This window comes from Morus notabilis, unplaced genomic scaffold (genome assembly GCF_000414095.1).
Source record: "Morus notabilis unplaced genomic scaffold, ASM41409v2 Scaffold283, whole genome shotgun sequence".
Taxonomy (NCBI): Eukaryota; Viridiplantae; Streptophyta; class Magnoliopsida; order Rosales; family Moraceae; genus Morus; species Morus notabilis.
The window spans coordinates 785,944-800,000 of NW_010360513.1; the positions used below are offsets into that span (position 1 = coordinate 785,944).

At 35.5% G+C, this 14,057-nt stretch overlaps 2 protein-coding genes across 5 annotated transcripts; one reads left to right on the forward strand and one right to left on the reverse strand.

Moving 5' to 3' along the window:
* Positions 1-501: 501 nt before the first annotated feature.
* On the reverse strand, positions 502-4,638 carry LOC21405508 (E3 ubiquitin-protein ligase RNFT1). Of its 4 annotated transcripts, XM_024164625.1 has the most exons (10): positions 4,597-4,638; positions 3,674-4,407; positions 3,481-3,557; positions 3,230-3,398; positions 2,409-2,497; positions 2,144-2,308; positions 1,979-2,056; positions 1,403-1,506; positions 984-1,036; positions 502-901 (listed from the first exon to the last, which is right to left on the reverse strand). In XM_024164625.1, the coding sequence occupies exons 2-10, from the start codon at positions 4,254-4,256 to the stop codon at positions 810-812; spliced, it is 1,410 nt and encodes a 469-aa protein (XP_024020393.1). In that variant the 5' UTR covers positions 4,257-4,407; positions 4,597-4,638; the 3' UTR covers positions 502-809. The 4 variants fall into 4 exon arrangements, 3 of the variants coding, with proteins under 3 accessions (XP_024020393.1, XP_024020392.1, XP_024020394.1); XM_024164624.1 differs by lacking the exon at positions 4,597-4,638 and having other exon boundaries at positions 3,674-4,457; XR_002902089.1 differs by lacking the exons at positions 502-901; positions 4,597-4,638 and adding an exon at positions 1,140-1,266 and having other exon boundaries at positions 986-1,036; positions 3,674-4,457.
* Positions 4,639-12,477: 7,839 nt separating this feature from the next.
* On the forward strand, positions 12,478-13,836 carry LOC21405510. The gene has a single exon (XM_010096649.2). The coding sequence runs from the start codon at positions 12,634-12,636 to the stop codon at positions 13,606-13,608; it is 975 nt and encodes a 324-aa protein (XP_010094951.1). The 5' UTR covers positions 12,478-12,633; the 3' UTR covers positions 13,609-13,836.
* The last annotated feature ends 221 nt before the right edge of the window (positions 13,837-14,057 follow it).

Sequence of the window (14,057 nt, forward strand, 5' to 3'; positions counted from 1 at the left end):
AAAAGGCTTGTTAATCCTACAATATTGTGAAAATTTTGTTAGTTTTCAACTCCCAAGCTCCCAGCTCCATTGTAGTGTTGTGTATTTTTTTTTACTTTCAATAATAAGAAGTTACACAAACTCTGTCTTAGGACTAATATTGTCTAAAGATATAAGGCATTCCAAATACATTAAAGGATCTCTAATGCAATATTATAGTTGATGTGTTAATGATAAATTTAACATTTGAGTGTAATAAATATTATCTAATACAATGTCATTTGTTGTGTTAAATTTACTATGAGGCTTGATATTTTCACCAATACTGATTTTTTCATATGCGTTTGCAATATGAGACGCTTCAAGGGAAGAGGGGTCCCGTGACGGGGCTTGGCTCACAAGAAGGAAGTTTGCGACAGCGTGACCACACGACAGGGCACGCGACGCTTAATACAACTATGGTAATGCTTGGCAGAAGCGCAAATATCTAGTATAGAACATCAATAAACGAATTGAATACAACTATGTTATTTCAGCCGCAGTGAGATTCGTCTTAAGAAACTTGAAAGCAATAAATTAAAGCTTTCTTTTTCTACAGTTGATATAAAACTTAGTGGACGGTTTTTCCTTTGTTTGCTCTTGTCTCTATATATACGAGTATATTGCATGGATTTACGTATTTGACAGGTTAACCATTTGTGGTTTGGATACAAATACATACAAACCTCTATACTCTTAAGAATTTAGATTATACACCAACAGGCTAACTAGCAACAATGGCTTTGAGAAAATCACAGGGAAGATTCGTTCGTTTCACCATCCCAATTCTATCACGAGACTTTTCGGACTGCCAATGAAAATTTTGCGGCAACTCTGTGGATGGCATTTGCTCCAACCTCATCTTTCTCTTGCCAAAGAGGTTCTGATTTCCATTTCGAAGTGATGCGTCACTTAAAATAACTGGAAGTACAAACAAGTTGATCCATCACTGTATGATTTGATACCTGCTGGTTTAACCAAGGCTCTACACAATGGGCAAGTTCTTTCCCTCTCAAACCTGAAAAATGCCACAGCAAATTATTAGTGAGGAAGTGACAATAAAAAAAGAAAAAAGAATCTTGAATGCAAACTGGTATATTTCTCTTTCAACGAGGAACAACCACAAAAAAATGAATCACTCGCTGAATGCCAACACTTGCGCTGTGAGAACTGTTAAACTTCACCGGGTCTTCAAGCTTAGTGTAAACTATTCAGTAAAAAGAAGCCGCTGCTAAACCATCCAACATCCTATGATTGGAACTGAGGTTTTAGTGAAACTCATTCTCCAAAATTAGGTAACATTGGCGACTACAGAATGATGTAAAGAAATGTAGCGGTACAACAAAAAGCAAAATCTACAGAGGTTCATGGGGAAGGAAATTACCATTCTGACACACAATCCTCGCAGAATATGTGTTTACAACTGAGGAGTATAGGAGCGTGCATCTTCTCCTGGCAAATCGCGCAGAGATCTCCCGCCGCGTTTACCTATATTAGTTAAGGTGAAAACTTTAGTATACACAAAACTTCATAGCAAGAAAAAAGGATAAACACCAATATGCTCACATACGAAGATTTGTTCATGGAACACCACTAGATTTGGAAAATGTGTTTAAAAAGTGCCAAATTACATCCCTAATGCTGGCTGGAAACGTAGAAATCAACATCGATCATATGAACATCAAAATAGCATTGTCAAACCCAAGGCAAGCTGAAAATAGGCTTGTTATAATGTCTAGTTCAGTTGGTGCCTAAGACTGTGAAAATAGTTAGTTTTGCAATTAAATTTGAAATGCTGCATAATGATTAATGATGCTTTGACCACTGATGGAAGTGTTTACCAGCCTATAAGGTGGTGTGCTGCGGGTAAACTATGTTTTACTCCATCGAATAAAATATTCATGAGTTGAGAGAGAGAGAGAGAGCAACAATAAGAAAATAAATCTGAAGAAACACTGACCTGTTCAGATGTGGCATAAGACCCGTAGTGCACTTCCTTACGAGATAGAGCTCTCAATGCAACAAAAAAGCATTGAACCTAAAATTTCAATACATTTTGCCAAGAGTTACAACAGTTTTAAGCTGAAATTTCAAGTTATTGACACGAAGTTAAACAAAAGACTACCTTCTCTACAACTGAAGTAAGCTTGAATGTTAAATACAACCCTGTGGTCAAGGAAGAAAAAAAGCTTCCATATTCCTTGTTTAGAAAAAACCGGTACCAGACTGGGGTAGGCAACAAGGCACGGTACAGCAACAAAAGGTACTCAACAAGAGTAAGCATTTGACCCTAAAAGAAATGGGCACCGTAAAGTGTTAAATTTAAGGTATGAATAGAAGAGGTATATAAATGAAAGATACAAGACTTCAAAATTCATAGTACAAATAACCTGCTTAAGGTAATCACGGCCTCTGATATCCTTGTAACACACCAAAAGCATGCATTTAACAGCCATTGCAGCCTGGCGCACCATAATATCTGCCAAAAGAAACTGTTACAAGGTATACGCTTGAACATATCAAGACATCATGAATAAGAATATATGCGCCGTAAAGAAAGATCACTTGTTTTCCCTTCAATTTGCATAAGAATAATGCATCAATAGAGCATGTATAAAATTTATCCGCTCTAAAGAGAGAAGCTCACTCGTTTTCCTTTTTCTTTTCATTTCTTTCTTCTTTTTTTTTTTTTTTTTTTTTTTTTTTTTTTTTTTTTTTTTCAATACCTTTTTGGATGCCATGGGCTTTAAGCTCCAAGAGTACACACTTTGCAAAGCAACAAGAAGCATTAGACTAGTAACCGGAATAAAAACGACTTGTACCAACATCATCTTACAATAAAAAACGTAACAGTATTTACACAGAAAATCTGCATCGAACTCCTAGCATAGTCCAACTACAAATCCTTTATTGTAAGTAAATTAAATACTCGAGAATAATGGAAATGAACACTGAAAAAAAAAGGGTCCTATGACAAGCTATTTAAAAGTTTCAAATTGAAAATCTCTATTGCAAAAGAAAACCCAAAACACTACTAATTGCCCCAGCGAACAACGATGGTAATAAACATAACCATTTTCTCAGAATTTCCCATTAAGAAAATTTCCTTTCAATATATTAATTGTCAAGAATAGGCATATATTTAAAAGACGCACACATCTAATGTCAAGTTCATAGCATTGAAACCAACTTGGAGTGTTTAGTATTTTACCATTTATCATGATGATGAATATGGCATGCCAGAAAGGAGGTACCGCTTTAGGAGGAATTAGAATCAGTGGATATAGAAGGTCCTCTTTTCTATACCACCAATAGAAGCAGATCACATGAAGTATGAAAACTGAACTGATTCCCACCAGAACAGGAATTTTTCTCTCCCCCTGGAGAAAATTCAGGTGCACAAACCTTAACTTAATCCAAAACACCCATCAAAGCTAAAACCAAAATGCAAATTAAAAGCACCTTCAAAGCCGTCTGTTTTCGCACGATATCGTTCGATTTGAACATCACGGCAGCGATCCAAATTGCAACTGAGAAACCTGAAAGACAAAGCAATTCATTATTCACATTACAATAATCTATTTTATCGTCCGAGAAGAGAGAGAGAGAAATCAAATAGGAAGAAGAAGAAGAAGAAGATAGAAAGAAAGAAAACCTTGGTAATGTTGTCGAATGAAGACGAGAAGAAGAAGCAAAGTGAAAGGCAGAATCTGCTCAAACCACCGAGCGAAATTCTGAATATCATATCTCTGGTACGAAGATTCCCTGCCATTGCTCGCACCTCCATTTCCAGACTCGACGCTTCCCTCGCCGCCGTCACTCGCCGAACTCGGTCCCGCATTGCCATTGCCGTTTCGTTGGACGACACTGGCTCCGTCTACGACATTTCCATGCTCGCTCTGATGCTCCGTCGCGCCGATGATCCTAATCGAAACCTCCTCTTCTTCCTCTTCATCCGCCGTCGCGACGGCGTCGTCGTCGTCCTCTTCGCCGGCGTAGTTTTCTCCTTCACGCACGTCCTGAAGAGAGCGGCGCGTGGACAGACGCGCCGCGATCCGATCGCCTGCGAACGACCGCGTATTGCCTCCTCCGAAAATACCGGTGTGCTCCAACAGCGCCGTCAGGGGAGCGCGTATGAAGCTCGGCTCGGGAATTTGGATTCCGAATCTTCTAGAAGGAGAACTCCCAATCCTTCCGTACATTCCATCTTGATTGCTCACACCCGCCGTCGACTCCATTTTCCTTTTTTTCCTTATTCTTTTCGCCCCCCAATTTTCTCGCTTTCCAAACGCAACCGATTCCCGATCTCAGAAATTTTTTTTTTTAAAAGGAAAATATCACCAAAATAATGCCCCTGATTCCGCGTGCAATAATTGCTTTCCTCTTCCACTTCTCAACCCAACATGGAAAAAAAAAAAAAAAAAAAAAAAAAAAGAAAAAAAAAAAAAAGAAAAAAAAAAAAAAAGGAAAAAAAAAAAAAAAAAAAAAAAAAAAAGGAAGTAAACAAAGAGAGAAATAAAGCCAAAAAGAAAAGAAGAAACACGAAGGGAGATATCTTTACAGAGCTGCTTTACTTACGCTTCTCTCTCTCTCTCTCTTTGGCTTTTGCTTTTTGTTTACAAAATTGCTACAAGTATTCGTTTAAAAGAAAGGAAAGGCCTTTTCTTTTTGTTGTCTTCCTGGTTAAGAGCAATATATTAAAACAAGCTTTGTGATTTTTTTTCGTAAATGGTGATTTATTTTTGGTTGGACAGCCAAAGCAGAGCTGAAATGAGTGAAAACAGAAAAGCTAATAAGATATAGAAAGAAAGAAAGCTCAGTGGGGTTGGGTCTCTATCTCTATCTATATAGGCTACTATTAAGGGTGACAATTTGTGTCACGTGTTATGTTCGTGTCGTATTTTAATTATTTTTTTTTAAATTTACAGTCAATCCAAATACAACTCGTGACACGAAATTTTTTAAAAATCGCAACACGAACACGACACGACCACTTTACGAGTTGACACGACACGACCAAAAAATGACCCGTGACACGAAATTAACCCGTGAACCCAAAATTGTCACGAAAATTGTATACTTTTATTTAGTTTTTTACATATTAGAAATAACTTAAAATTCATAACATACTAAATTACAATAACATCCATTGAAATTAAACAAATAATAGTATAAGATTTTGAGTATAACTATCAAGTTATCATAAGTTCATAATAAAATTTAAAATATGAAATGAAAAATATACGTATTTTTTAGTTTTTTACGAGTTTCGTGTCGTGTTCATGTTAGGCGGATCTAACCCGAAATTAACCTATATTTTTCGTGTCAATTTCAGGTCGGACTCAAACTTTTTTTTTCAACTCTAACCCATAAAATTCGTATCATTTTCAAATCGTGTTATCATATCGTGACCCATATTATCCACTCTAACTACTACCATTACTACTACTACACTACTTATTACACTAATAAAGTCCGTCCTTCTCCTCCGTTCGTTCGCTGAGTGTTTCGGCTAAATGCCTAAAACGCGGACTCTACTCTCGTCTCCACACAAACAGTAATCGGTGGATTATCCAACATTTTTGGGTGATGTGGGTCCCACTGCGTATTGTATTATTGGTGTCGGAATGCCCCTTTTGTCTTTGTTACAATGAATCCGGGGGATTTGTTGGTCGTTTCTTAGGCCTCGTTCGTTTCGCTGATTCGAGTTTAGAATTCGAGTTTTACTACAGTAAAAAGCTCTCACAAATAATCACATCTAACTTTTTTGCTACAGTAAAAAGCTCTCACATACAATCACATCTTAACTCAAATTCTAAACTCGAATCATCGAAACGAACGAGGCCTTAATTTTTAATTTAATAAAGTCTTTGGTGTTGTAATTGCTGCCCTTAAAAATTAAATAAAATAATAAAGAAAAATAAATGGTAGTGTAAGTAGAGAGAGGAGGTGGACTCGTGGGGCCTCCGAAATCCAATGCGAAACATCATTGTGGGGGTTGGAATTACGTACCGCGCTCTTCTTATTTGTCTACTAGGCGAGGAGGTAGGAGGGAAATTATCACCTTATTCATTTCATTTATTTAAATTAAAAATTAAAGTTAAAAAATAAATTCATATAAAAAAAATATAGTAAAAAATTTGAATTTAAATTATTGAAATAAAAATTTGAGTTGTTATTCAAAATAGCACGAAGGGGACCATTTTGTGGCATAAAATTTCACTAAAAAAAATTTTATTTCATACGAAACCATAATGCTACTCATTTTATATGCATTCCCACATCTTCTTTGTTTTATTAGAATTATTATAGACTTAAGATTCCGTTCATTTCACCGATTCGAGTTTAGAATTCAAGTTTTGTTACAGTAAAAAGCTCTCATAATCAGTCACATAATATTTTTTCTACAGTAAAAACTTCTAACATAAAGTCACATCTCAACTCGAATCAGCGAACAAGCCCTTAAACTCCTTCGTCCCAGTTAAAAAATAAATAAAAGAGAATAAAATTTCATTTTCAAGCATCACATAATAACAAAATTAAATAATGTACTTATTATTATAAAATTTCACATACACACAACCAGTTACCACTTATAGGTATACTTTTGTATCCTACTGCACACATTTTTCATAAATCAATAATAGTTTTACAAGATTCTTGGTGGGGAAAGATATTTTCTCCATTTTTTTTAAATGAGATTTTCTCCAAAAAGAGTGTTTGGACGAAGCCCTAACATCGCCTCTAGGCAATGCATGTATTGGGCTTTTCAATCCTGTGTTTTTGTCCACAAGTGTGTAACGAGGAGGCTGAGATGGTGGTGGTGGTACCTTTGTTTGTTTCGAGTCAAAAGCGTCATTCTGAGACGAAACGGGGTAAGACGTCATGGTTGTTTCTTAGCAGCGTTCTGAGCATGTCGTTTCTCTAGGACCCCTTCTCTCTTGAGGTCTCATTCCAAGTGGTGCAAAACATTTGATGGTTGTAGAAGGCTGCACGTATTTGTGCATGCGTTCATTCAGTGCCCGGCCTTTTTTGTTGTTTCAAACATTAATATGCGTTTGGTTGAAGGATTCATGTCATGGTTCGGATCATAATTCGTAATTCGTTACAGTATTTTTTTCATAAAAAATACACGAAAATCGAAAATAATTCTGAATCATGATTCTGAATTCATCAACTAAACATCTTCAATTAAAGGTGCTTTTGAAATTGATTTTAAAATGATTTTATTTTCAATAAAAAGTAAAAATGAGATTGTTTTAAGAATTATTTTGGGACTGATTCTGAAATTGTGTTTGGTTAGTTTTTTAAAAGATTATTTTGAGTATAATAAAAAAGTGAAATCATGTTCATTAATTAATATATTATAATATTGTTGATAAGTACTCAAAAATGAAAATAAAAAAGTGAAAACAACTTTCATATGTTTTCTAATTTCATCACAAAAGTCATTCTCACTGTTTTCGTTTTCAAAACATTTGCTAAACAAATGTCATTTCATTTTCATTCATTTTTTTACTTCTCAAAATACATGAAAAGCTTTTTAAAAAACGATTCCAAACACGCACTAAAGATTATCTCTCCGTTGGAAGCTTTGTCATTACTCTTTGTGGTTGCTTTTCTTTGTTTCTTTTTTGTTTGTTTTGGATTTGTAACAGCGGTGGTTTTTATCATGACTTGTTTATGTCTTTGTTTAATGTTTAGTTAGAACTGCAAGTTTGGATCGGGCTAAACGAGCAGGCCTGAGGCCTAATACTGTTGGCTCGGTCCCGGCCCAGCCCGACCCGCTTAAGTATTTACCGGGCCTAGGTTTCAAGCTCGAAAGATTTTTAGATTAAGGCTTTTTTGTAGTATTCTATAATAGTAGACATGTTTAGATCAAGACCTTTCATAATAGACATTTTATGTAATTACTTCAAGCCCGAAACCTTATTGGGGTTGGACATCTTTTTTAAATTTCTTTCTTAAAATACATTATAAATTTTAGCCCGATCCGACCCTAGGCCCGTCGGGCTTTAGGACCGGGCCGGCCCGGCTTGGTACAATGAAAATAATGGGTCGGATTGGTCCGAAATTCCCATTCAAGTTGTTAGGCCTGTGCCGGGCTGCCAAAACTTTCACCTCTATGTTTAGTTGTGTTTTTCATCTGTTAGATTTTTTTTTTTTTTTTTGCGCTATGGGATTCTCGATATTGAATATTCATAGCATTTTTTTTAGTTGTAGAGGATTTGATAAAGAGTCATGTGTATGCTCGAACTTAAATATACCTCTTTGGGTCTCCGTTTGTCGAACCGAGTACACATTATTTCCTTGAGTTTTTTTATTGAATTTACAGTAATAAGTTGTTTATTTGTCATTGCTGTATTTCCTGTAATAAGAGTCCCTATTTGTCATTGCTGTATTTCCTGTAATAAGAGTCTAGGGTATGAATTGATATTTGTATTACCTTTTGATGATAAGAAATAATCTCAGTTTTTGAAAAAAAAAAAAATCTCAATTTTAAATTATGTTTATGTTCCTAATAGTCACGTTAAATACAAATGTTATTTGGCTTTTCTTTTTTTTTTTTTCGGAAATAGAAAATAATGAAAAAAGAAAGGGAGAAGTTTGTACCTTGGAGCCTTCAATGGACCATTGGCCGGGTAGGTGCCGTATTGGCCTCCTTCGCGGTTGCTATTACATACAACAATAAAAATGCCTACCCACCCCAGAGATATTTCTTTTTATGATTTTAAAAACTAATCTAATTTTCAAGCAATTATTAACAAAGAAAGAAAGACAAAAGTGAGAAGCTAGGCTCTAGATCTGTCTCGATCAATCTGTTTCTTACATATCATGCAAACTATAATACAATCAACCTCAGATTATACATGCAACCCAAAGCTTCTCCTTCATCTCTTCACTTTTTTTTTTGTTTTTGTTTCCTTTTTCGAGGTGGTTAAGTAGTCGGTGACATTTTTTTTTCTTATTTGATATTTCTAATGAATTATAACACATTTGTAACTAAAATGAGTGACAAGTTGCCTTACATAGTTAATGAACCCACGATTCACGTGCAGCGACAAATATCAACGTCAACTACTAGCTAGCTCATCTAATATTTTGGCCATGAAAAAGAGGTGAAAAACTCTTTAATGATTTACAATTTAATGATTTTTATATTATATATCATTTGCAATTTGAATTGCTTATGCAATTTGGTGTGCACACTTTGTTTGCAATATTTTAACCCTTTTTTTTAACTATCATTTCGTGCTGATAAGGAAACTAAAACCCATGATGTAACATCATATTTCAAGAAAAATTAAGTTACGATACAACCAATTTTTTTAGGCGTCTGTAGCTCAAATCAAATGAATAAAAAAAATGTTAAATGCGTTAAATTTTTTCAATTAAAAGTGGATACATTTTTTTAATAGCTCTGATCGGTTTTTTTTCGTCATTTGGTAACTGAGATTTAGACTAATTTTATTTTCTTTAATTGTACCATATTTTTTAGAAGTGGTTTATGATAAGTGTGTTATGTTGCACTATTAGAAAGATAAGTTTTTTTAATCTTAAAATTGAGTGGTCTGATTTATCAATGTCCGCGCTAAAAATGGTGCATTGTACGCAAGAGTATTCTCATTCATATATTTAACTATTAAAACTCAATCAAATGACTAAAAAGAGGTGCGGATATAGACCAAATGAGCATCCCCTACTTAAAATCTTTTAAGTTTTCATGTTTAAATTTAAGAGAAATGAGATAAATACACTTTAAAGTGTATAAATTTAAATTTTATCATCTTTTCTTAATTAATATTTTTTAATCAAATAACTATATTAATAAAAAAATATTAATTTAAAAAGTAAAAATTTAAATCCATCATTACTTCAGTAATTTTCTACAATAATAATAATACCTTATGAATGTTATGGGTCAATTAACTTTTTGTTCCGTTTATTTTGAAAATTTTAATCTAATTTTGAATCATAATTTTTAATTTATTATAATATTTTTTTTTATAAAAAATTTAAATTTTAAAAATTATAATTATAAATTATAATTTTAAATTCATAATTAAACATCTATAATTCATGATTCACTATAATATTTTTTTTTATAAAAAATATATATAAATAAAAAATAATTCAAATTACAATTTGAATCCTCAAATTTTCGTTTTGTATCGAGCCACGTAGAGTTGGCATAGTTAAGAACGTCTATTTTTCAGTGTCGTCGGAAATCAAGTTCATGATTATTACTTGTACGATGACAACTATTGGAACAACAAGTGGAGCTTCTTGGTCACTGAATCAATGCATTAAAATCCTGACAGATTCATCTTATAATGAGCATCCACTAATAATATAAGGTCCTGTTTGGCAAGCTGGCTTGGATAGGACTATGAGGTTTGAATTGGGTTGGATATGGCTAAATCCTATCCTGTGTTTGGTAATTGGGGAATTAGACCAAAATTAAAATCCAAAAACTTCCTTCTCCACTTCTCTGCGATGACAAAGCACACCGGAAGGTAAATCGTGGGGGAGAGGTTGGCGACGATAGAGGGCTCGGAGGCTGCGATCGACAAGATCCTGGGTTGCGCGCAAGGCTAGGGGCGGTGGTCGACGAAGATCCGAGGTTGGGGTAGCAACGAAGGCCATGTTTTGCGACAAAAGTTCGGAGGTTGGGCGGCGGAGTCTCGTTGGGAGGGGGGATGAAGATCGAAGGCGAGATGGTGGGGTCGTAGGCGATGGAGATTCGGGGGAAGGCAGTAGGGTCATAGGCCTTGGAGATTTGGCGTGGTCTTGCGATTGGGCCGCTGGCGGGGGATTTCAAGGGGTGGGGGGCGTGCAATGGCGGCTACGAAGATCTCCACAGGTGGGAGTCGGTCGCAACAATGGCGGTGGGCGTGGGGTTAGGTTGGAGAAATGCTCTAATTCAACCCTTGGACAAATTTTCCCATGGTCTTTTCTAGGATTAATAATCCCATAGATTTTGGACTATTTTGTGGTCAACGAATAATTAACCCGGTCTACTTTGTCACCAAACAAGGGATTAAGATTATTTATCCTAATCTTGTCCAAATCCAGTGTACCAAATGAGGTGTAAGTATAGCTTTAGGGCCAGGATTTCTATAGGTATCTTTGCAATTACAAAAGAAAAGCAACAAAAAAATTCAAATGTCAACGCTAATGTTTGAATTTGGTAATGAAAAAAAAAACTATCTAATATCATTTTATTTTACACTTGCATAACGAGTATTTTAAATATTATATTTATAGTTATTAAACTTTGAAACTTTAAAACTAAAAAAAACAAAACAAACAAACTTCTAAAGTTTTAAATTTAAAAAATCTATAGTACCATATATACCCCACGGATAACACTCTATTTTTTAGTTAAATTTGTGTCAGATTCTGTCAATTATAAATACTTTTAATTTTAAAGTGATTTTAATTAAATGCAAGACTTAAAAGCTCCTTAAAATGTTGTAATTATTAATTAACATGATCAAACAAATGTCAAAATTCAACACCAAGTAGGACTTGTGTCAATTTAACGCATAAAATAACACTGAATCGGTGGTGATTTTTCTATCAAATATCAAAATTTGGCATTGAACATTAAATAAACATTGTATTGGAGATGTTTAAGTTTGTGGCCTGAAATTGACATCACATGGTCTTTTCCCCATTTTTAAAAAAATATATAAACCTGTTGTTTGTTTTGTATTTCTTTCTGGGGTATGGCCTTTGTCAGATACTGAGTAAATGCTCATGCAGATCGGTAACTATTTGTAAAATTCGAATTCTAAACTCGAGTTTTTAATTTAAGTTTAGATGTAATTTTATGTGAGAATTTTTTACTGTAATAAAAAAATTAGATGTGATTATTTTTTAAAGCTTTTTACTGTAACAAAATTTAAATTCTAAACTCGAATAGGCGAAATAAACGGGGCTAAGAAGATGGGCTGATTTTCCATCAAAAAACACAAACAAAATAAAAGATTGGCAAATTATTGTCCTTTTTTGCAGTCCAGTGTACATGGTGCTTTCTGACTCTTCTTTCCTGATGGTGCATTTTAAGGAAAGCTGGTTTCTGGAATTACCAGCTTAGCAAACAAAGTTGATTAATTTAGCAAATTAATTTACCAAGGAGCATTTATTCTTTTCAATCCCGTCCAAATAATTGAGCAGCAAGTACAACAAAAACACACACACACACAGAGTAAAACTGTGCCATCTTGTTTGCTTGGTTAAGAGGTAAAGAATTACTTATTCATCAATTTTTGGATTTTCAAATTTGGTAATCCAAATTCAAAAAAGAAAAATTGTAATTCCCATGATAAAATTCAAACTAATAAAGCGCAATATCTGGGAGTTATAGTAAGTTTTAAATACCTCGGATAGCTATATTTTCTCCTATTTTTGAGGCTTTTTCCCTTTTGAATCCCCCAAAACTCTGCAAAATTTACCATCTATTTTTCAAAGTGCATGCCTTTAATGCATTACAGACCAAAACTTTATTCCTTTTCGGTCCTAAAAAATCAGTCAAAAATATGATTTCCCAAGTTTCTCAAATCCATGATTTGATTTGATTTGCTTTTTTAATTATCTCCCACAAACTCAATGAGGCTCAAAATATCAATCCCGTTTCCACTCATCATCTTTACCGCATTCTTATCATCTCTACTCTTCACCCCACTAACCACCTCTCAGCCGCCGGCGATGTCGGCGCGTTCACTTGACGCGCTTCTCCAAGACTACGCCTTCAGAGCCGTACAAGTCCGTCCCAAAACCGGAGTCGTTTTCGACACCACGCTTCCCGAAAACCTCGCCGGCGTAAACGCCTCGGCGATGAGGCTCAGAAGCGGAAGCTTGAGGACCAGAGGCGTCAAGAGCTACAGAGAGTTTCAGATCCCAATCGGAGTCGTCGAACAGCCTTACTCAAAACGCATCGTTTTGGTCTACCACAACCTGGGGAATTTTTCTTCCCGATTTTACCCCTTGCCCGGTTTTACCTACTTGGCCCCAGTTCTGGGCCTCCTCGCCTACGACGCGACCAACTTGTCGGCGACGGGCTTGCCTGAGCTGGAAATCCGGGCCTCCGAAGAGCCCATTTCGGTCCGGTTTTCCGACGTGAAGTTTGAACAAAACGGCACGTCGTTTTCTCCCAAGTGCGTGTACTTCGATTTGTACGGTTCCGTGCAGTTTGACAATTTGTTGCGTGGGAATGTGTGCCCGATGGTCAAACAAGGGCATTTCTCTGTGGTGGTCGAGGCCACGGCTCCTTCTCCTGCTCCCGCCGCAGAGGAATATTCGGGTGCCGGCAAGGGAAGAGGAAAGTCCAACACGGGGAAAATAGTGGGGTCAACGATTGGAGCGTTGATTTTATTGGGTGTGATTTTTGTTGTCGTTTGGAAGATTAAAGAGCGTGAAGACTTGAAGAAGAAGAAGGAGAAAAAGAAGAAGCTAGAGCAAGAAACGGAGTGGGGAAATGAGAGAGATGAGGCCTTGCAAGTGACGTCGTTTGGGAACATAAAAGCGCCGTTCGCAATGATAACGAGGACGCAACCGGTTTTGGAGGATCGTTATGTGCCTTAGATTATTCGTTCGTCCATACAGATTTTTTCTTTAAATTACTTTATTTTGGAAGAGTTGTTTACGCCACAACAGAACAAAAAGATGGGAATGTCAAAATTCATTTTAGGCTGATCGACTTTAATTAGTGTTGTTAATGGTAGCATTTATATTGTTCGTCCTTGTACGACATTTATATTGTTCGTCCTTGTACGACATTTATATCCTCTCCTTAAGCGAACAATAAAACTTCGGCGGATCGAAGGAGGTTGATTTTTTGTGCCTCCGCTTATGAAAGAGCTCTCTTTCTTTACACTAATTTATTTTTTTGAGAGAATATAACAAATGATAGTAATCGTATTTCTCAGCATATAGTGTCTAGAAAAATAAAAAAATAAAAACATATCTCCCGATTTTCTTTAAAAGATCGTATTTTTCATCATCCGACCGTGAAATCAATCACAGAAACACCA